Here is a 24,145-nt window from a genome sequence, read left to right on the forward strand (position 1 = left end):
AGATAAGAACATATCTCGTATTTACCAGTATGCCATCTTTTTTTTTGTTTTGGTTTGGGTTTTTTTTGTTTTGTTTTTTTCTGACTTTTTGAGACCAGGTCTCCCTGTAGTCTCAGCTGGCCTGGAACTCACTGTGTAGACCAGACTGGCCTCAAACTCACAGAGATCCACCTGCCTCTGTCTCCCAAGTGTTGGGATTAAAGGCATGTGCCACCACGCCCTGCCAGTGTCATCTTTATAAAACAACTTCTAGTGTTTGTATCTAATATAGGTGGACATGTGTCTATCTACTAAATGATTTCTTCTTGTTTGGAGTTAAAAATAAATAAACTATTCAATGACAAGAAAATAAAAGTTTTGTTCATGAAAAAAGTTAGGAACAAAGAAATATAGAAAGAAAATGACATAAATATGTACATGGCAAACTATGAAGGGCTGAATTAACTATATTGTTATAAAATTGCATAGACTGAGACAAAAAAAATAATTCTTTTTAGCTATGAAGAAGGTTGTTATAAAAACAAACAAGCAGCTGAAACCCCACTTGACAATCTCAGCAGGTAGACATAGTTAATATTTTCATAGTGTTTTAAAGTTCAGTGAGTGTAAGCACGACCCGTACAGAATGACCTTTCACACTTAATTCCTAAAATTGTTTCTACATGGAAGATGAACAGAAGCAAATGAGCCTGACTGTTAACCACAGTGGATTCAATGCAGCATAATTGTGAAATGTTTTTTATTTTTCCTGTCTGCATTCCTATATTTTTAAAGGTTTTCATAGTGAGCATCTTATTTATCATCAAAAGGCAAAATTAAGATGGACGAGAAAAGCTCAGTAACCTCACATTTCTTTTAATTACCACAAGTAACTAGCTAGAAGTTACAATCAAGAAAGTCCAAGGTCTTCTGCCAATTGGCTTTTATGACTTTGTTTTCCAAAGTTGGGACACATCTCTGCTATCAGTCAATTTTCATCATTCTGCCATCTGAAAGCCCTTATCAAGCACCTTCCCTTTCCAGGAAGATGCACCAGACACAGTGCCAGGCCCGTACACAACACTGGCCTAGCCTTCACTGGAGAAGAGCCAGGCAATGGTGGAGGATCAGGGCAGGGAGCCAGTGTCAACCTTCAGAACAACTCAGAAAGGGGCAGGACAGGGAAGATGGATAGAGACAGGGAGCAGAGCTTTCTAAGCCAGAGTTAATACTGGTGGAGAAGACAAAGATGAGATGTGAAGGAGGAAAAAGAACAGATGAGGGTGGTTTAGTAAGTTAAGCCAGACACAGTGCTGCTGCCTGTAATCCTAGCACTAGAGGCCCTGAGTCAGGGGGATCACAAGCCTGAAGACAGGCCTGCATAGTGAGACCCTGTTTCAAATATAAATAAATAAAAATAAAAAAGAATGGTTTAGTGAAAGGTACTCACTGAAATTTTAGCATTTGCTACTTGAACGGGGTCAAATTAAATGAGGAGAACGCAGACAGACTAGACAGACAGACTAGAGGAAGTCACTGAGAATAGACAATCAAGCATTGTGATTCACCGTCACAGTCACAGTTGGCACAGTCAGTCAGATTCACACAGGACACCATGTCTGAGTTCTGTAAGGCCATATTATCACCTAAATACTTCCAAACACTAGAATTTTCAAGGTCTATAAACAAATTATTCCAACGTTCTTCACACATTGGTGCCCCCTTGTTGTTTAAAATGTCTCTTTGAAGGACTCCCTTTCAAGGTTTCTGTAAGAATTAAAAGATTTGGGGCTGGAGAAATGGCTCAGTGGTTAACAGCACTGGCTGCTCTTTCAGAGGACCTGGGTTCAATTCCCAGCACCCACATGGCAGCTAATGACCATCTGTAACTACAGTTCCAGGGCATGTGATGCCCTCTTCTGACATCCTCAGGCATTGCACAACACGGGTGCACGTAACATCCATTCAGGCAATACACTTACACATACAAAATAAAAACAATAAATAAAATATTTTTAAAATGATTAGAGGATTTGCAATATACAAAAGAGAAGGTGCTGCTCTAAGAAAGGAGGAGAAAGAAAGGGAGGGAGAAGGAGGGGAAGGGACCAAAGAAGAGGAGGAGGTGGTAGGGGAGGACGAGTGTGTGCCACTGCTCAAACTTCAGGAAGAGAAAGTTGCAAAGCAGATGCAGGCAAAAAGAAGAAATACCTGGCCTGTGCTGTTGCATCATGCCTGGAGAAAGGCTAGCAGTCTCTCCACCCCCACCCCCAACTCCAGAACTGCCACTCAGGTGCCCATCTGTGATTTTTTTTTTCATTTTTACAAAAGCCCATTTTTCTTTCTTCCTTCCTAGTTTCTTCACACACGTGCTCTTACATTGGGATTTCTTAACTGGGTTTTATTTCCTCCATTGGTTGACAAGCTAAAGTGAATTTGCAAGGTCTATAGACGAATTAGTCTGAGTCTGCCAAGTAGATTTCATAAATGTTACTCTGCTTGTGTTTTAATTCATAATTCAGAACATTCTAAACATTTTCTCTGTGTCTGGAAGACAATTATTTAGTGCTTTTGCTTAAAGAGCTGGAGAGGAGGTAAAAGGATAGAAACCTAACCCTTACTTGGATCAACTCCAGCAAACGACTGCTGACAGTTACAGAGGGTTGTGCGGCTTGTGGAACAGTTTAACTCACATAAATTTCCTTCTTCAAGCCCCTACTCTTCCTAACCCTTCACCAGTCCTCACCCTCAATGTCAGCTTCAAATACTTGACTAATTTCCCATTTTCCTTACCAAAATTTCTCCCTTTTTTCAATTTGGCTTTTTGAGACAGGTTCTCATTTTGCAGACCAGGCTAGACTACTTCTGACTCTGCTTCCTGAGTCCTGGGATTAGAGGTATGCACCACCACCCTGGGCAGGATCAAAATCTCAATCATGTATCTAATCTGTGACTCTGTTTCACACACCCTGTCCCTTTATCCTCTAGGCTCTAGTCACAGAGCTATGCATCGGTTCTTCCAATGGAACAGGACTTTGCACCTGCTTCTCCAAGAGTATTAAATGCACTTGCCAATTCCCATTATGCCAATTAATTCTTACCTTTCAACTCCATTGTCACTTCCTCAGGGAAGCATTTTCCAATCTTATGACAAAGTCAAATTCCTTTACGATAGCCCTTGTGGGGGCTGAATCCAGGGATCAGGAACAGAGGATCAAAATGAGCCAGAAGATTAAAAAGACGTGCTGAGCCACTGGAAGATTTGACACAACATACTTTATTTTTTCCCGGAGAGAGCATGTGCCCTTGATTCCAAGAGTGTGTTGTGGGAATGCATACAAAGGTGGCTTCTTGTATACCAAGTCACGTTTGTTTACTGCTTACTCTTGATTCCCTGGACATCTGGTAGTGGCCTCTTAACTAAGCCATTCCAGAAGTCCATACTGCTGTCATGTTGTCTAAGCCTTTATTTGGTTTTCACAACCTTCATTTCTTTTAGTCCTATATCCAGTCCTTTCTAAACACCTAACCAAATTAAAATTTAACTATATAATTCCTAGCACTCAACCCAATTATTTTATATGTATTTTTATGACTGTTTAAATGTTTTTTATCTCCATCAGTAGACAGTATGTCCTATGAGAAGAGCAGCTGTAAGTATTTTGGCCCATTGCATGTTCCTAGGAGTAACTCAGTTCATGATGTGTATGTTCTGCACACAATTAATTTAAAAAAGGAAAGACTAATCTCTGTGTTGAAAGAAGATAGGATGTCCACATTTAAGAAATATAGGAATTGAGTTTCTGAGACTGTAAGGGATTTATTCAAGGACTACAAGCCTAGGCATTTGATTCCAAGGTATTTGACTCCTGATTTTAAGGCCAAGGCTGTTTCAATAGCAAAGTTTGGCATGGCACATTATAGATATCTACTGCAGGCTTACTCACTGAAGAAAGTATGAAGAAATGAATTATGGAAGAATAGTTTTGGCTGTGATACTGGGGAAGGCATTTCACCCCTGTTCCCTAGCTGATAGCCAAACAAGTCAATCTCCATGATCTGGAATTCGGTGACTCTTGTACTTCCAAAGTCCTTATGCTTTGGGTTTCTGCTGAATGATAGGAACCAATATGTGGTGGCTGAGTTATTTAGCAACTCGGGTTTTTTTATGCATCTGTGTTTCCATGCATATGTATGCCACATGTACTGGAATACTTGGTTGTAAGCTGTCTGAAGTGTGCTAGAAATTGAATTCAGGTCCTCTGGAAAAGCAGCAAGCACTCTTAGCCACTAAGCCATCTCTCTAGCCCCATCTCTCAAGGTCCAGGTTTGATTTCATGTTTGGGATGATTTTAATGTATTCAAGGGACAACTATCACTACGTAGCAAGAGACAATTTCAGGAGTAATTATATGGATAGCATATGGCAGCTGTAGAAACAATACACCTACTACAGGACCTTAAGCACAACAGATGGGAAAGCTTCTCTATAACCTTGAGAGTTGACCCTGGGACTTTCAGGTCTGTAATATAGTAATTTGCAAAGCAGCAGAGAACATCTGGTCACAAAGCTAGCAATTTTAGTTGTCTGATTCCATTGATAAATGTCTAAACACTAATAAAAGGTAATTCTGAATAACCTCAATCACTCAGCTAAGAGATAAATGGAAAGTGTCAGAGCAAGGCACCTTCTCCTACAAATTGGGGGCTACTCCATAGAACTAGTTGGAGATATATGTTCTTATGCCCACACTCTTCTAATAAGAGTTCATGCTGATATGCTCTGTAAACTAAAACTTGAAGTTCACTTCACTTCCACACCCTGACCTAGGCACACACTGCAGCCAACTCACTGTTTTTCAAGTCTCCTTGAGAAATCTTTGACTCTTTCCAATGCCAGATCAAGAGATGCCCTCAAAATAACCCAGTGCCACCTTTCCCAATGTTCTACAATGTTTATTTATGCCCACACAATAGTTCTGTTGGTCAACTTACTCATGCATGGTTATCTGCTATTTTTATCTACTGTACCAATTATCCTTACAAGATCCTTGAAGATAGGAACTTTTTCTATACACCCCAAGCACACCCGACGTTTAAAAAATGTAAGACAAATGCTAAGAAACATGTAGCATTAATCTGGAGATTGATTTATTAAAAGGGAGCCATGATTTTTATGCTGTCAGCCCAGGCAGCAAAGTTTATCAAGAAGATTTAGTGACCCCAAAGAGCAACTCCAGTGCTAAAACTTTCAAGCACTGGATTTGTTTGTTTGTTGGGTTAGTTGGTTTGGTGTTGTTTGCTTCTATGGTTTTTTTGAGACTGGTTCTGCAGATGCTGCTCAGGTTAACCTCGAACTAATGATTCTTCTGCTTTGGCTCCCCAAGTGCTGGGACTGTAGGCACGTGCTGCCAGGCCCAGCTTTAAGCACCCTCATGTGCCAACATGGAGCTTTTTAGAAGAGCAGAAGCTTTCCTTGCATTATTTAATTTAATTTCCCAACAACCCAGGAAGGTATTGTGATTTCCACTTTCACATAGAATAGTTGAGGTCTAAGTGACATGGTTTCACCAGGCCATGACATTCACCACCTAGCTTTAGGGCCATTCTTGGCATATGATAAACTATAAGTCATAAGCTTGATTTTTTTCTTCCCTACTTTTCTATTACGTGTGTGTGTGTGTGTGTGTGTGTGTGTGTGTGTGTGTATGTGTGTGTGTGTGTGTGTGTGTTGCTAGGGATAAAATAGGGAATTTATATGTGTAATTTTACTTTTTAAAAATATGTTTAAATGTAACAGATTTATTCACACAGAATCTTTCATTCATATTTTGCATAATTCTGCTTGGCAGACTTCTCATTACCATTTAATACTTATTATCAATATTTTAAGGACTCACTTCATCCCATATGCTCAGAACTGCTTGGGGATAAGAAAATTGAAAGACAGTTACATAGTTTGTCTCTATAGTTACAGAACTAAGAAGATGACAGGCCAGAGGGAACCCAAGCCATTTGACCATAGTAGCCAAGTGCTCTCAAATACTTGTTTCATCACTTTTAAGTACAAAGGTCAAGCTGTCTAGAACTATGTAGCCACCTAGTCAATTCCTGATCAATCCAATCTCTGTGACCGAAGTGACATATAAATACAATGTCTTCCCTTTGAAGAAAACTAACTCTATGCTTTCCCATGAGCTGGCTTTGACAGATAACAGAACCAAAGTCCATGCTAAGCTGAAATTTTACTTCTTCTCCATCCTTGGGTGGCCCTAGCTCAGCTTCCATCCCTAATTGACACTGTCCTACATGAGACTTAACCCTTTTAGGAAAGCACAGATAAATAACCTAAAATCTATTATTACTTTCCTGGTGGTCAGGCTATTTTCTCATTTTACCAAGAAATAATGGTCTACCATCCCAGAACTTCTCATATGAGGTCTTGATAAAGTAACAAGCAATAACACAGACTTTCTTGCTAGGCATGAGAGGACACACTAGCACTCAGTAAACTGAAGCAGGAGGATCATGACTTCATGGCCAATCTGAGCAACACAGAGAGTTCAAGCTAGTCTGTGCTATACAGTGAGGCCCTATCTCAAAAACTCAAAAGTTATGGATGCAGTTCAGTGGCAGAGTACTGGCCTACCATGCATAAGTCCCAGGGTTCCATCTCCAACATCACACACACACACAGACACACACATACACACACACACACACACACACACACACACACACACAATTTACTGAGTCTTTGAATCATAGACCAGACACACATATGCTGAACTCTTCACTAAAATCCCTCACTTGATTCGCCCTTATAATAATGTTTTACAGGGAAAACACCCAGGCTTAGAGGCTGAGAACCACATCCAAGATCCCAGGGCTGGATTCAGGTATGTCTGGTGCCAAATCTGGACTGCTAGTCACATAACTTATCCTCAGAATTTGACGCCAAATTCTACTCTCTTTCCTTGTCCCTATAATTAAAGATACTCAGGTGAAGAGAGGAAGAAAGAAGAGAGAGAGAGAGAGAGAGAGAGAGAGAGGAAATGTAGAGGAAGAAAGGGTGGGAAAGAAAGATGAGAGACTACCTGATGAGGCCCAAGTCTGCTCCCTTCAAATCCACCATTTTCAAGAGGACCATTTCCTTGTCTGTGTTTGAAGAATACCTATCAGCAAAACAAAGGAACATAGTCAGTTGATGTTAGAGATTTGCCCTCATGTCCTACAAACAATAAAAGCAGACACAAAAACATAACAAAAATAGGACTGGCCAGATGGCTCAGTGGGTAAAGGTGCTTGCTTTGCAAGCCTGAGGACCCGAGTTTGATCCCAGAACACATGCAAAGGTGGAAGGAGAGAACCAACTCCACAAAGTTGTCTGCTGGCCTCCACATGTGCACAGTGGCACAAGAGCTCTCCCATGTGCCCACTTAGATAGTGAGACTCCATAGTAAGCAGGTGTCCTACACAGTGTAGCCAGTACCTCATATTTCAGCTAAGGAAATGGGTTACTGGGGCTGGAGAAATGGCTCAGCAGTTAAGAGCACTGGCTGTTCTAGCAGAGGAACGCAGGTTCAATTCCCAGCACCCACATGGTGGCTAACAACCATCCATAACTCTAGTTCCAGGGAGACCAAAACCCTCTTCTGACCTCGGCAGGCATTATAAGGCATGGGTGCATTTACATACATGTAGGAAATACACACATACATATGAAATTTTTAAAATAAGATAATGGGTTACATTTATGACCAGTGTTAGGGCACTAGATCAACAAACTGAAGCTAAAGTATATTTTTATGTAATATGTGTGACATTATATAACAAATACATGTTTCTTACAAACAAGGTTTATCTTTTAAATTTCTGCTCATCTCAGTTTTCAATGGACTCTCTTGAAAAATACGGAGAATTCAAATCAAAGTCATTTGATACCTGCAACTTCACTTTGCACCTTTTCAAGGAAAATCAGATTATAATTTCTAAAATTAAACAGCTTTGAAAACTATGCAGATGTAAGCTGCCAAGCAACCACATTAAAACAGACAACTGCTAAATTGCCACAGTATCCACAGACCTCTCTTCATTCACAAGTCTTGAGTCATCACTTTAAAAAGCACAAAACGTCCATCTCTATTAGCTATTCCATTTAGTTATGCTTATTTGAAGTCTTGCCCTTCCTTCCAGTTCTTTGCTTTCATTCCTCCTTGCTCAGCTCCAGTAGACTAAGATGACTTATTGAGACAATACTGTCCTGGGATCCCATTTCATCCACCAAACAACAACAACTCTGGACTTTGATTTTGTTGCTATTTTTTATAGGAAATGCAATGACACCGTGTTGATAATTTCCTCTCACCTTGCTCTCTCTGACTGTGGGTTCTGAAGGTAAGAAGAAGGGCTTCGGTTGATCTGCACACCATCAATATTTCCTTTGTTAATAAAGATTTTGCCTGGTTTAATATTTTTGTGTGCTATCTCAATGCTCTGAAAGTTAAAAAAAGGGGAGGATTGTAAATTTATGCATCTTTGTGGACACAACGAGTGAATCATTACAAACAGAAGAGCCCAGTGGACAATTCCCTTTCTTTCTAATGTGCTCCCACTATAGGATAAAAGCTGGAAACAGGACCCTTATCCCTTGGGAGGTAAAAGAGAATGGCTTACAGGGTTAAAATAAGGGAAATGATATATGTATGGAGACATGGTACTAATTCACCACCTAAACTCCCAAAGACCTCTGTTTCCTAGGATCTTTAGATTGTTAGGTCATGAACACTTTGCCATTTTGAATGGCCAAAAAATGGGAAAGTTGACTCCTGCCACACTGGGACAAGATTTACTATCATGTATATATCCCACCCTCTCTCTCAATCCATTATCCTCCATGGCAGTTTGTGAACATTTTTAACTGAGAGCCACAGTGAGGGAAACATGCTATTATCACAACTTAACACACATTAACATACACATCTTAAAACAGAAGTTCAGAACAAAACTATACTCCTGTGGTGTGTAATGTATGTTTCCCAATATACTTTGAGTTCTTTTGTATTTAATGTTTCTTAAAACCTAGGACCTTTATTTCATAGACCTTTAGCAAGTTCCTAACCACAGTATGAAAAATACTATTGAAAGAAAATCCTGCCTTTGTCAGATGGATCCCTGAGTTTAGGGTTGACTTTGTGAGAAAAAAAAAATAGAGGAACTAAACCTGGAAGGCAAAATAATAAAGAAAAACATTTTAAGGACTCTTGTACAAGAAGGCAATAAACTAGAAGACAGAGGAGAGAGAGGACTGCAAGGTACCCTAGACAAGAATGGGAGGGGACTTGAAGGTGTGGCTAGGACCCTATGAAGATTTGGACCCACTATAAAGGATTTGAGAAATTATGTCTAATTGAATCCTTTCTGGTCTTTAAAAATACAAGAATATAATAGGATTACTTATAACTACTTGGTGTTTTTTTCTGCTCTGACTTTGTGACAGACAAACTGCGGGGCCTTCTATGAGTTACATCTCTTTAGATGATGATGATGATGATGACATGCCATTACTGCTATAGAGACTTTTTCTTCTAATCAGTCAGAGTCTCAGATCTAAGAGCCACAGTTCCTATATGGAAGCAGAAGTGAGTCAGGGCCTGGGGTAGTAGTGCACAGCTGTAATTCTAGCACACAAGAGTTTTGGCCAGAGAATAGCAAGTTCAAGGTCAACCTCGGCTGCAAAGTCAAAAATTATTAGAAGAGAAGAAGGAAGAAAGGGAGGAAGAGAGGAGAAAGGAAGAAAGAAGGAAGGGAGGGAGGGAGGGAAAAGAGAAAAAAAGGAAAAGTCAGTGGAACACCTGATGACCTTCAAATACACATCAGAATGTGAATGCCCCTCCTTTTTCTTTAATTCTGAGCTTTAACTAACGCAACTCATGAAAATTACTGATACTGAACTTGCAGAACAGTAATGTGCTTGTGATGAACCCCATGAGGTGAGAGTCTGCTGTAAATGCTCTGAACAAAAAGGGAGGGGGGGGGACCCATGCCCCAATGGTAAAGGCCCGACTTGGAACATGGCTTTCCTCCATATTGTTCCACTGCACCTCCTTTCCCTCTCTATAAAAGCACTGTCACCGTTGAGTTCCCTAGGATGGTTCCTCTTTTTTGCAGGGAAGGGAAGAGGAGACTGTAGCACCCTCCTCCTCATCTTTCATAGTCCCAGCTCTCAAATAAAACTTATTTCCTTCCCACCATCATTTCCTGATTATTAACGTTTGAGCTGCAAGCAGAAAGACCTGCTTCTGGTAACTGACGGAAAGAGAATAAAAGGTAGAAACTAACACTGTGCTCAGACCCAAACCCTGTGCGGAGTTTCTCTGTGTCACCCCAAACCAGTCCCAAACCATCTGTGAGAACAGTGAACAGCAGCTGCTCTGGGGCCCTTTCCTACCTTCACGATACCAGAGACCATGTACTGAAAGGTCCGATTGCTAAATCCTTCACTGGCAAGCACAAATATTGTGTACTGAAAAAATCCTGCAGGACCTGAGTGTGTGTGAGTGCCACTCAGGATAACATTGTCTCTTCGGTACAGGGAGCCATATTTCCTCTGTAGTCTGTTCAGTACCTTGAAGGAAAACAAAACACAGAACTAAGAAGAAGAATACTATAGCTTCTCAGCAGGAGAAAAAGTTCTGATGAGCTCGATCACTGGGCCATACAGATTTCCCATCCTTCTAAGTTGATCAACCGTAGTCACAAGTCCGGCAACAACAGCAATTGCTAACATTTTGTAGAGTCTTGCTACATGCAAGCACAAGGAAAGGTATTATATATAATATATATAATATGATATTATATATTATATGTAATAATATAAATATATTATAAAGGTATAATATATATTACACAGTTTAAAATATTTACAAAAACCCCAAGACAAAGTTATCATTAATCTTGTTTTTAGTTGAGAATATGGATGCACAGAAGTTAATTTGTCCACTAATCTAAAGAGTAACAGAGCCAAACTCCACATCCAATGCTCTCTAACCAGAACACCTACTTAATCCTCATTCAAAATAAAGGATTAACATCTAGGCAGGAGAAATATAGCACATTCATACAATTACGGTGTTTTAGTATAATGAAGGAAATATACAAAAATAAATACATATTATATTACATAGTGACAAATTCTATGAATAAAAACACTTGCAGGATAAGGAAGACATTGATGGACAGTCATGAAGAAAGACCTTCCCAAAGAGAGGCTTCCTTTGGCAGAGGTTTAAATGAATAAAGAAGCTGGTCAATGAACCTCAGGAAAAACATTCTAGGCACAGGAAACACTCTACAAAGGTCTCTTTGCTGTTCCACTGCCTCATTTTACAAGACGAAGAATCATCTCTTCTCTGACACAGGCTATTAAACCTGTCGATCTAAGGAAAACCATCTACTGTGTTTGAGGGCATGTCAAGAATCCTGTGTAAGGCGCACAAAAAGAAGATTCATCCTGTCAGCACCAACATGCAACCACATGACATTCAGGGATTTAAAACACACAGAAACCCTCCACAGTCATTCGGGATTAGTGCTGCTTTGAGCCACTAGGTTTGTGAATGATTTGTTTTCAGCAATAGGTAACTAATACAAAGATCTTTAGCAAATGTTCATTGCATTACTCAATCGCTGAACACCTACACACTCAACTAGCACTTTTACATGGCATACACACATCAAGAAAATACAGAAAAAATTAGTAATGTTGGAGAGTACATACTTGTGATTCTGTTTTATCATCTGCAATCTGGATCTTGCTATTGTTGCAGATTCTACATATCAGATCATTGCAATGATCTTGTAAGGACGTCTAAATGAAAGCAACCAATTAGCAATGTTTACCTGGAGTATGGCAGATATAATCTGGTAAAGGGACTCTCTGAAAAAGCAAGTCTTCATGTGTGCTGACTGACAATTTCTGTGGTATGAAGACTCTTACTATGGCCAGTTTCAGTTTAATAACTAGTTCACAACATTCAGGAATGCTTAACCATTGCCTCTACTGAGCTCCTTCAATCCAGTTTCAGCACACAGTGCTCTACAGGTGCAGCAGTTTATGTGCTATATACTTAATATATATATATATATGATCACTTGATCTCATCACTTTAACTAAAGATCTATATCACCCTTGTTCCAATCGTGTGGTCATTAAAACAAAACAAAAAAAAAGACACTATAAACAATTTTGCTTCATTAACCTCTCCATGTCTTAAAGATCAATTACTAGGTTACCATGTTCATATAAGCGACAATGTGACATGAAAGAACTAGGGAGAGAAAATGTGATTAGCATTACTAGCGTCCTTCTGACAAAGTGGACTTCATTCTCCATCCCAACAAGTTTCTGTGGTTCTTCTGTTTGACATTAACTCTGGTCCCATGGCCTAATCCCTTTCACATATTTCTCCCAAAGAGTTATTACCAGACCCATTAACAAGAAAGGTCTATAAGGAGAAAGGAAAACAATCAAATAATCAATGAAGGAACACCATGGAGCTGAACTAAAGTCAAAAGCTAATGTTCTCCCAACTCTTAACTAGGACGGGAAGGTAAGAGAAGAGAAAAGCAAGCCAACTCTGAAGCCCCTGCCCCATTCATTTTAATCCTGATGAACTACTGCCTAGAATTTTCTAAAAAAGTACATTTCTTCCTGTCAAGTCTGGACTGAAGCTCTTAAGAAGACAGCAGTTATTAATCTTGAGTTTTAGAACAAATGAACAGCTCACAGATATCTTAAATCACAGAAACTAGGCACATGAGACATTAGAGAAATTCAAAGCAATTCAAAGATCCTTACAGCAGCCATGCCCGCAGTTAGCCACTATAAGCCACCACGCCCACTGCATGAAAGGAAGAGTGTCTGGGCCGAGAACAAAGAAAGGCCATTCCTGTCTATTCTCCATTTTTTGTCTTCCCTTTCCATTCCATTTCCTACTGATGACACTCTTGGGAGCATGATCAAAAGAGCCAGAAAGCCATTCTGTTTCCTGCCCTGCCTCACTGCTCTGCCCACAGATCATCCCTAATCTTCATCCATGCTGGACGTGTCCTCCATCTTAAAACTGAGACTGAGACCTTACCTAAAACCAGGTGTTGCAAATAAGCTTAATCTATCTACTGCATTTATTTTTGCCATCTTCCCTTGTATTCATGAATTACTTCACCTTATAAATTTAAATGGGTTGATATAAAGTCCTTCTCACTGGGCCTCATATTGTAGGGAGAAGTAAGAACAGGAAGAAGAGGTTAAATTGTGGCCGCCAGTGAGTGACCTGAGAGCATCTAGAAACCAAGATGTCAGGCCCTCTGTGCTCCTCTCTCCACCCCCGAGGTCTGCCTTTGGAATCTCCTCTTCTTGATGACGATACAACCATTGCCCAGCAGAGCCATGTTTGTGGTTTTGGTTTGTTTGGTTTGGGTTTGGGTTTAGGTTTTTTGAGAAAGTGTCTCCATATAGACCCTTCTGGCCTAGTACTCACTATGTAGACCAGGTTGGCCTCAGTCTCACAGAGATCTGTCTCCTGCTGTCTCTCAAGTGCTAGAATTAAGGCTTGTGCCACCCCAGAGCCATGTCTGATTCCTCAGAAAAGCAGAGAGGTGCAGTGGTAACAAGCACAGCCTTAAGACCAGAATGCCTGAGCTTGAAGCCCAGCTCTGCTGATTCCTCACTGTGAGTTACTTCATCCTTTGCAACGTGGATTTTTTGTCTTTATAGTACCACAATATTAACACCTCCTTCAAAGTGTTGTTTGGAGGATTATTAATACATATGAAGAACTCTGAACAGTGCCTAGCTCACCATGAGTACTATGTTAGTGCTTATGTCCATCTCCAATGTCACCAGTGTTTATCTTCATGCCCTACCACCTGTGGTCTCGCTGCCATTCTATTGGGTTAAGACATTGTGCCATCTCACATGATATATAGAAACTGTCAGGAAAAGTTTAAAAAGCCCTTCCCACAACCCTAACTTCCTTTCTGGTTCTTTCAGTCCTCTAACACCTTATAAAACTCTCTGGTAGCAGCTGGAGAAATGGCTCAGCGGTTAAGAACACTGGTTGTTCTTGCAGAAGACCTGGATTTGAATCCCAGCCCCCACATGGCCACTAACAACTGTCTGTATCTCCAGTTCCAGGGGATCCAATGGCCTCTTCTGTCCTCCATGGGCATTGCAGGACACAGGTGCACTTACCTACACGCAGGCAATACACTCATACACATAAAATAAAAATAACAAATAAAATATTTTTTAAAACTTGCTGGTATTAAATCTTTTCTGTTTGAAATACCTTTATGATTACTGTTTTCCTAACTGGACCCTCACCATCCAGTCTCCATGCTAAAGAATCTACTAGTATGTGACCTTATGTCTAGCTCCACTTTATTCCAAGCCATATAAAGCATCACTATCTGACTAAACATAATAATGCAAAATTGTGTTTACCCTACAAAACATTTCCTAAGACTCCACATTATCCCCATAATTAAAATCAATCCAGGATCCCAAGCCCTTGATTGCTGGTACATCTCCACATGCATGCCTCCATAGTCCTAAGAAATTCCTCTGTTCCTCAAATAAAAGTCTATATTCCAGGCCCTTCTTACCATGATCTGTGTTTATGTAATCCTTTACATTTAAGATTCTCTCTCTCTCTCTCTCTCTCTCTCTCTCTCTCTCTCTCTCATTTAAAACTCTCTGCACACTCAAGTATCACTTCTACTAAGAAAATGGTTTCCTAATTCTTATTTTCTATCTCCTTGTGCTAATTCTTAAAAGGCTATACATCCAAAAATTCTTCAATACCACTGTCTTCAAAAGGTAAAGCCTAGCTGAGTGTGGTAGTACATGTCTATAATCCCAGCACTTGGTAGGTTGGAGCAGGATGGTGATTGGGAATGAGTTACCTAGCCTTAGGCAACATAGTGAGACCCTGGCTCGAAAATGAAAACAATGTTAAAGCTTTATTTTCTTAATTTTAAATGTGGATGGAGTTGCTTAATGAGCTAAATGGGGTAATTGTGTGTGACCTAAGCCTACACAGAAAGTAGAACTGGAAAAGGGCTTTGAAACTGACTCAGGAGACAGGCACGGAGTCGTAACTGTCACTAGATTTGCCTCTCCTTCCCCTTCCTGCCTGCCTTCCTCTCTCCCCTTCCTTCTTCTCTTTCTCTACTCTTTAAGGCCTCAAGCAACATGGGACCCTGTATATTCATTTCTGCTAACTTCTACTGTCCATGTAGATGAGTAATAAGGTCTAAATTTAGGAAAAGTTAATCATGGAAAATTCTGCCATATGATACAGTAGAGTTTAAGGGTTAAGAAGGTTTATATTATATCATTTAAATTGTCACAGAAATTTTCAAACTCATACCACAATAACCAGACTAACAGAACAATCCCCTATGTACCTATCACCCCATTTCTTCCATTACCAATTTGTGGCCAGTGTCATTTCAAAGCCGCATTTTAATTCTTATCCGATTGCTCATCATATCTATTCTCATAAGACTTTGAAGGAGGGATTAGCGATTAATTACCACTCTCATTTGTCTAAGAAGGATGACTAATTGAGAGAACACATGTGAAGGTGAGTGGATAAGCTTTCAAAAATAATTTGCTTTCACAATGATGATGAGCCATCAGCAAAATTGATGACAAGTTTTAGTAAGACTGCAATAGAAAGGACCATTCTCCCTGTGTAATTATTTACTAGACTTTCAAGATCTTATGTTGAAGGCAGTAGATAGTCAATGGAGGTGAGACCACGAGTGCCGAGTTCTGGTTGCGTGCAACCACGGATTCCTTTCGATCTCATTTCATCACTCACCTCCAGCCTGAGTCGTTGAGAAATCATGCCTAGTTCAATGGTGACAAACGCCATTCGATTTGACCCGTCAGGCTCCACCACGATGAAAGCACGACTGTACAGTCTGGTGAGGAGACCCCGTGCATTCTGGCCACTTTTACTGTAGCCCATCTAAAGAGAGAGAGAGACTCTGAAATGCTTTGTTTCACTCCCCTGCCCCAGAACCCAGGCACTAACTTACCAGAAAAGACAGCTCAGGAGTACAAAGATAAAATCGACATGATTATGTGGCTCAGTGAGATTATGTGTGTGTTCCCAAAAACATAAATAAATAAGCCAAAATCGTCATCACTAATCATCATCAACATAATCATCATCATCACCATCATCACCAGAGCCTTTGGTTCTGTGCAAAGTATTGATAGGACTGGAAGAAGGCTTTCAGCGGCAGGGAGTGAAGCAGGGGGGTCCGAAATTCCACTGTGCACCTTGAGGTCCTTTTGAATTTTTGACATGGAAGGGGCCTTTCTAAGGTGCTATAAGGAAGGCACTATTTCCCTGACTTCTATCCCATATTATTCGGGAACAACCTAAAGACTGGAAACTTTCATACATTGGTTATTAGTTTTGTTATTTTGTTTTCTGAAGAAAATAGCATGCTTATCATAAGATAATCTTTACTAATGTCCTCCACTCAGCTTTTTACCAGCTTCTCAATTCCTAAACTAAGCTAAGATCCTATTCTCCTATTCCACAGCCCTTCTCTCTTCAACTCCTAAAAGCCACCCATAAAAACTACACCCAGGTCTTTGGCTGCCCCCTCTGCTGTTTGCTTTATCCTCGTGAGAGTATACACTTGGGGTTCGTGTCTCAGAGTTATTCTTCAGAATAAACAGCTGGGAGTAATCAGCAGAGTATAGCGAGCACTTGGTAGAAGGGAGCAAATTCCAGCAGACAGCTTCACTCTGTGGTCTCCTAGGCAGGCACTGACATACTTGGTTATGTCTACCATGATAGTCAAGAAGCTGCATGCTAGCAGTCAGCAGGCCACCGCAGACTCATGCAGGTGCTTGATGTTGGACCATACTAGATTTCCAGTTTTAACTATGGTTGCCTACAATTTACAAGTGGGAGATTTAAAGTCCCAGATCTTCAGAGATTTTTCTGGCTTCTCACAAAAGTGTAAAATAGGGAAAACCTAAGCATATGGATCCACACATAAAAAGTGATCTACTGACTTTACAAAAAAAACTTGTAATGGGATAGAAAAAAAATCTCTTTCCTTTAAGATAATATTCCCAATGTCAGACAGCAGTGAAGTAAATAGGAAAGCACGAAGCAATCACTATGTAACAATCATGAACAAAGGATGCAAATGGTAAAATTACTTATTTCACAGTCCCCTTCTTCGACCCAGATGTTTATTGACCTACCAAATTGATATCTGATACTTGTCCTGTGCAATCAGCTCGCCCAACACCAATATAGTAACCACTGAAGTTCTGAAATGGAGGAGACTCTGGAGTGTGAGTCATTGGAGAGGTCTGGGTGACCATGGGGCCCTGGGTGGTTGAAAATCCATGATTTTCTGAATCTGAAAACAGAACAAGATATTTGAGAAACACTTTATCCCACCTATTTTCTTGTACCAATTTAGAAGACATAGTTTCAAGTTCTTAAGAAAAAAATTTTATATTATCTCTCTTCTTTTGTTTCATTTTTTGTTTTGTTTGGCTTTATTTTTCATTTTTCATTTATTTTTATTTTATGTGTGTGAGTGTTTTGCCTGAATATATATAAGTATCTATAGAGGTCAGAAGAGGGCATTGGATCCCTTGGAACTGGAGTTATGGATGTTTCTTAGGTGCCATGTTGGTATTGGGAACCAAACCTGGACCCTCTGCAAGAACAGACAGTGCTCTTAACAGCTGAGCCATCTTTCCAGCCCCTGGTTTGTTTATTATTTGAGGCAAGTACTTATTCTGTAGTTCAAGCTGGCCTTGAACTGAAGCTCCTCCTGCCTCTGCCTCCCAGTGTTGTGATTGTAGATGTGTGCCACCACATCTGGCTTTATGTATTCTCCTGCATATAAAATAGATAGTAAGAAAGGGCAGACTATTTGAAATCAAAAGTCAAAGCACAATCTCTTTCTAGGGATGCTTTGGATAACAATCAAAGCCTTTACAGACCATCCTCCGCCTTCAACTTCTCCCCAGAATTTTCTTGCCACCTTCGTTCACTTCACCTACTTCCCCCGCTTTTCTGTCCCAGACAAGCAAAGTGTGTTCTAGTCCTGTCACGCAGCCTGCTAAAGCTAACCCCAGGGTGTTTATTTGTCCATTGTCGAGATACCTCACTGCTTTCCTACCAGCCAAACCCTCTCTGCCACTCCCTGCAGAGTTGATCTACCTCCATCACAGCTACATCCAGCTGGATTCCTCATCCACAGAGTCATCCATCTGTCACTGTCCAGCTTGGATCCTCAGCATTGTAAGGCCCCTTATTAATGCTGGACCATACTAGATTTCCAGTTTTAACTATGGTTGCCTGCAATTTACAAGTGGGAGATTTAAAGTCCAAGATCTTTAAATCATTGTTCATTTGGTGAAAAGATTCTTTGCTTTGATAATACTAATATATGTATGTGTTTATACATATATATTCCATATCAATATATGTATATATACACACATATATATGTATAATACACAAACACGTATGAATATCAGGGGATTTAGAATAACACAGAGATTAAGAGGCAGGTTCCAGATACAAGCTGCCTGGTTTGAAATCAGACCCTAACAGTTTTTAGCCAAATAGATTACATAACATATATTCCCTGACTTGCTCATCTACACTTAGGGGATAGCATCATGCTTCTTAGCACAGTTTTGAACAGTAACTATGCAACAGTATATCAAAAATTTAGAGCAATGGCTGGTATATAGCTTTGATTTTCTTTACATATTTAGACAATGTATGTACAGACTTCCTTGTGTGTGATTTTGGGTTTTTTCTGCCCCCAGACAGTAGCCAGGCATTGCCAAGACAGTAAATGTCCAAGGGACAAAGCACTGGTGCTCAGAAAGCACTTAGACAAGGGATTTATATGTAGCTTTTCAGATTTCAGAGTTTCACAGCTAAAACATTGAGATCATCTACTCCAACTGTAGCTGACCTGGCAGCAATAAAGAGACCTTTCTGTCCTGTTCACTCTAGCTATCAGATTACTAGAACAATGTGCTCCTAGAAATAGGAAATTCCCCAGGAATTACATGCTTGAAGAAGAAAAGACCAGGAACCTGGTGCCAGCAGAGGAGGAACCTGTCTCCTAGAAAGAGATTCTACACTGCTCTGACAACTTGTCAGACCACCTTGCAGGAGAGACTGGGGCTGATACAGTGATGGTGGATGGACAGGATGACACCCTGGCCAGGTTGCTTCACTGTAGATACCACTCCCCACTATTTAAACTTAAACCTCATGTCAGGACTCTGAAAGTGAATTTGGAGTGTGGAGTCACTGACCCTCTTTGTTCCTCTTCCCAGTGTGACCATATTGAATAAATTCTTTCCTGCTTTTCACTTTTTCTCTTTAATTGGTCTGTTAAGGCCAGGTGGCCAAGTCTATCTTGTTAAGGTTTCAGGGCCCAGGCTTGGACCCTAAAATCTCTGGTAATATAGCCTCCTCAAGTTTACAAATAAGAAAACCGAAAGTTGGAGAAGTGACTTAACCAAGACTTCCGAAAGAATGCATGAGGAATCTGGCACCCAGACAGAACCTCAAACTCCGAATCTGATGATCCTCTACCTGCATGGCAGGTGGAGCTAGACCTGCCCGTGTTTGGGGCAGAACATCAGATGTTACAATGAGGAAGGCATTATTTTGCTTTTACTACACTGTTGTCAACATAGAAATGTGATGCTAAGGAAGGTTGAGCCTCACACACAGGGCAAGTTCTTGTAGTCTTAAGGTTTCGATTTCTCTGTATATAAAATGGCACCAAGTCCAGGGAAATTTTGTGAAAACAAGATGAGAAAATTATGTAGAACTCTTATTAGACAACTCTATATTCAATATATATATTCATATATGAATATATATATATGCTACTGTTATGAGAATAGTTACTGTAGCTCCTAAGAACCTCCCTGAGTCCCTGCCTCCTGTTTCTCTAACTGTTTTTTGAGATGGCTTCTCCCTGTAATCCCAGCTGGCCTGGAACTTACTATGTAGACCAAGCTGACCTGGATGTCACCAAGATCTGCCTGTCTCTGCCTCCTGAGTGCTGGGATTAAAGCACAGGCCTCACACTGGGCCCTGATTCTCTAATTTAAAGAGCTAAAACTAAACAAGTCCTCTGGAATATTTCACTTCTAGTAGTTCAAGACTCTGCTCTGCCCACCACCGCTTCTGAGAACCATTATTCCTTTGAATACACAGAGAATTCGAAGCTCCAAGACAAGGCAAGGAATATACAGTAAAAGAGAAGGGGTTCCAAAGGGGGAAAATGGGGCGAAAAATATCTTAGTTCCTTTTCACTTCGCCCTTTAATTTGGTCAAAGCATTCAACCTTCACCTTTCTTCTCTGCTCAATAAAGAATCATGTATCCTTGCCCTGAAACAGAGGCTCTATACAAGACCCAAAGCCAGTATTGCCTGAAAATGTAGGCCTACATCACCTTCAGAAACTTAAATTTACTTCCAACATTGCAAAAAGAAAATTCCCATGTCTAGATGATCTCAAAAGCTCAGGAGAACTAAGACCCTAGGTGTCCCAGACAAGAAATACCAGGGAGGTTGAACAGGTCTCTTTCCTGAGTGCCTTCCCAAGCCATCTTGTTTACAGAGCTTGATTGCCTTCATAGAGACTGAGTTTGAGAACCTCCTTCCCTAATGCTTTTTATAGGCTAAGTGATATGTACTGTTTGGGGATTTTTATATTTTTTTTTCTATTCTTTTCTTCTTTACTCCCAGGAGAAGATAACACGAACCAGCAGACAGATAAACACCGAAGGCTTTGTAGCAAAAGATGAAATCATAGGACTTGTAAGAACCTTGGACTATGAGTACATTGACAGACAAGTGAAGAGGACATTTGTGTGTATGTCTGCTATCTGGCTATTTGTGGACAAAGGTACATGTGATAAAAGTTGCTATCAATGTAGGATGGGCAATTCATGGAGTGGGAGACAGTCATCCAAGGCTGCTCATGCACAACTGAACAAGAAAACACCATTTCTCATCTTGGTGCTGCACTCTAATCAAGAAATGTCCTATGGGCCAGAGAATAACATCCAGGAGAGTCCATGACACTTGCCTTTGTGGTTTTCAATGGTCCCACTGGTGACGAACAAGAGGGTGAGAAGGGACACTGTGATGGCCGTCATCATTACCAGAAGGAAAATGAGGAGTGCCTCCAAGGTGGAGAAGGTGCACTTGGCCATTTCTCCTGAGGCAAAAGAGAGATGGGCAAAGAAACCTGAGAGATAAAGAATGACAAATTAACACATGCATGTTTCAAGCTTCTTAAAGCCAAGATATCTTAGATCTTTTATATCAGTAAACTATGCCAGGAACAGCAAGTACAAGACACAATTACCTCTGGCTCCAGGTCCCAAGTCCTTGGAAGACAAGAACTGGAAAAGCCTGGAAATGATTTCCAAATCTTTCAGCAACCACACCTATGACTTGACACTGGCAACTAAGGTAAAATCCCTTTGCGTTCCTTGGTTATGTCATACAGCTTTTGATTGTGGCAATTATGGGTTCATACACAGGTCTGGGTTGAAAGTGGTTCTGTCTGTAAACTGACTCAGACACACACACACACACACACACACACTGCTCATATTTTGGAAGAGGCTGACTGGCTTAGAGATGTACCCTTCATTTCTATGGACCAAGTAGAATTATCTTGTCCAAGTGGAAGTGAAACACACAAAATTGGTGTTTAAATTCTGTTATCACAATACTTCTGGTGTGGAACTCTGGTCTCAAGTCAGGTGTTAGTAAAAATCTCCCTTTGGCAATCAGAAGAATGTCACATATTTCATAAATCCTGTCTTCTACAAAAATGTTCCCTTAGAATGTTTTGGAAGCATTTATCCTCATTAAAAGTGACTTCAGACACTAAAAACCCTGTAGTATAATGAGAGAAATATAACACGGTGGGTTGAAGCTGATTTCTAAAGTCTGACCATTGAGGTGAAATCTCAAATCTTCCACTTACAGGGTGACCTTAGGAAATCTCATGATACTGAGCCTCAGTTTCCCCAACTCCAAATAGATATATAATGATAGTTTTAGTATCAATGTTACAGAATTCCCGTAAAATGATACTGTGCACTGTTAATATTACTTCTTTTGTTTCTGGGGTATAATTAATTGCTGAAATACAGTCGTTATCATTGCATTTCAAACAGCAAAGTCGAAATCGTCTCTGGCTTTAAGAGAGTTTAACAATGTTCACATGTGGGTCTTTTAGAGCCTGTTTTCTTAACCTATCCCTTGGGAAGCCTGAGCAATGACGTGGGGTTGGAATCCTAGGACTTTTCCTCAAAATGACTAATTTGTGACTAAGCTACCACTAACCTGACATTTGCAAAATGGCAAGAAATACATGAATTCAGTAAGACCCAGACAAGTTTTTGTTTTGAGTTAGCCTAGAAGACAAGATACAAGATATCCTTTATAGCATCTCTGTAGAGATAGAATTGACACTTTAAATCTAAAAGTTCACATTTTCTTTGAAAGTAGCTCCTAAAATATGGCAGAACTGCTATCCTTTGGGTGTGGCAGGCAGGCTCCAGTCTGCTAATCCCTATCCATGGGTTTAATCTGTCTAAATTACTGCCTGGTTTCTGTAAGCATTTGATTTTGAAATCTTTGGGCTACAGGTGACAAATCAGTCTGACAACAGAAACTTCAGAGTTGGAAAGAACTGGGAGTAGACAAAAAGACAGGAATATATTTCTTCATTATTGGGAAGCTGTCCTCATTCTTTTATTATACCTAGGATCACCCTCAACACCAACAGCGGGGGAAGGGGGGAATCTCAAATCTAGGGCAAAACTAGCATCATGGTCCCAACATGTACCATCTGTCCCAGGAATCAGAAACATATCTAAAATGTACCTCTGAACCAATGGTATCTAAAGAAATTTGCTCCACTAGCTGCTGTTCTAGTGGGAGACTTCAGTCCTAATATACTTAGTACTTGCTCAAAGCTCTGATTTCTAGAGCCTCCTCCAAGATGGGATAATGAACAGCTGGGCACCTCAACCGCAGAGCACCAACATGAAGACTGTATATATAAATGTGTACATAGGGTAGAAGCTTGTACATGAAACAGAGTTGGCACTGTGTGTATGTGGGGGTGCTACTCTTACACTGTCAACCTTCCTACACCAGGCAACAAGGCCCTTGAGCTTGCCAACAACTAAGCATTCTTTTTAAACCATGCAGGCTGACATTACCACCACCTTTCAAGAAATCAAAAGTTGTGTTAGTATTATATATTTCTAACACTGAGAATTAAAAGATAAATTCAAACATTAAGAAAGGTGCCTTGTCTGTCTTCAAAATGCAAATACACCTTGAGGTATTAAACTTATGATTATATCTTAAATGAGCATAGATTTCATAATAACCCCCACTTAGTCATAATCCAGCAAACTTGGTGGTGAGGCTCCAGCAATAAAATAGCAGACTGCCATATCTTTGCAACACTAGAATCCCTGTTTGTCAGAACAATAAAAAATTAACAATCTGACAAAACTGGTTTCTAAAGCTATTGAAAAGGAGGTGAAATTTGGGGTTTTCTGAAGGCCTCTGAGATAATAGGATAAGCCAGAATTCCTTTTCTGTTTCTCTCCAAGGAAAAAAAAGTCATTCTTACCTGATTCTAAGAATCAAAGCAGTGTTTGCCTCTAGGAAAGCAAATGGCCATCGAGAATCTTGTTCCTTAACCTGTGTAGGTTGCTGGACTGACTCCTCAACACATTTCCAAATCTACTGAAGAAAAGTTTTCATAGTCAGATCCAGGAGTGCTAAAGTTCTCCTTAGCATACCTGTGTGCCTGTACCAGAAGGATAGGACTAAAGTACATTGATTAAAAGAAGCTCACACACAAACTCTTCAGCACCTGCCTGTTATTGGAAGTAGACACTGCAGGAGGCCTGTTAGACTGAAGGTCACTTCAGCCTTATGACAAGTTCTGTGGGAGGACTGCAACCCTAATCATGAAAAAAAATAGTCATTCAACCAGTGCTGAAAGACGGTAATGAGTGTTCAGC

General features: G+C 40.3%; 1 protein-coding gene across 1 annotated transcript in view; it reads right to left on the reverse strand.

The window, feature by feature from the left end:
* Asah2 (N-acylsphingosine amidohydrolase 2) overlaps positions 1-23,810 on the reverse strand; it is an 86,908-nt gene extending 63,098 nt beyond the window's left edge. The window contains exons 1-7 of the mRNA XM_008829708.1: positions 23,749-23,810; positions 21,169-21,300; positions 17,282-17,442; positions 15,870-16,019; positions 10,430-10,606; positions 8,348-8,475; positions 7,077-7,154 (exon numbers count right to left, since the gene is read on the reverse strand). Coding sequence (XP_008827930.1) covers positions 7,077-7,154; positions 8,348-8,475; positions 10,430-10,606; positions 15,870-16,019; positions 17,282-17,442; positions 21,169-21,295 — 821 coding nt within the window. The 5' untranslated portion in view covers positions 21,296-21,300; positions 23,749-23,810. The remainder of the gene's footprint in view (positions 1-7,076; positions 7,155-8,347; positions 8,476-10,429; positions 10,607-15,869; positions 16,020-17,281; positions 17,443-21,168; positions 21,301-23,748) is intronic.
* Positions 23,811-24,145: the final 335 nt, after the last annotated feature.

The sequence above is a fragment of the Nannospalax galili genome, unplaced genomic scaffold, assembly GCF_000622305.1.
Source record: "Nannospalax galili isolate Female #2095 unplaced genomic scaffold, S.galili_v1.0 scaffold1551, whole genome shotgun sequence".
Classification (NCBI taxonomy): Eukaryota; Metazoa; Chordata; class Mammalia; order Rodentia; family Spalacidae; genus Nannospalax; species Nannospalax galili.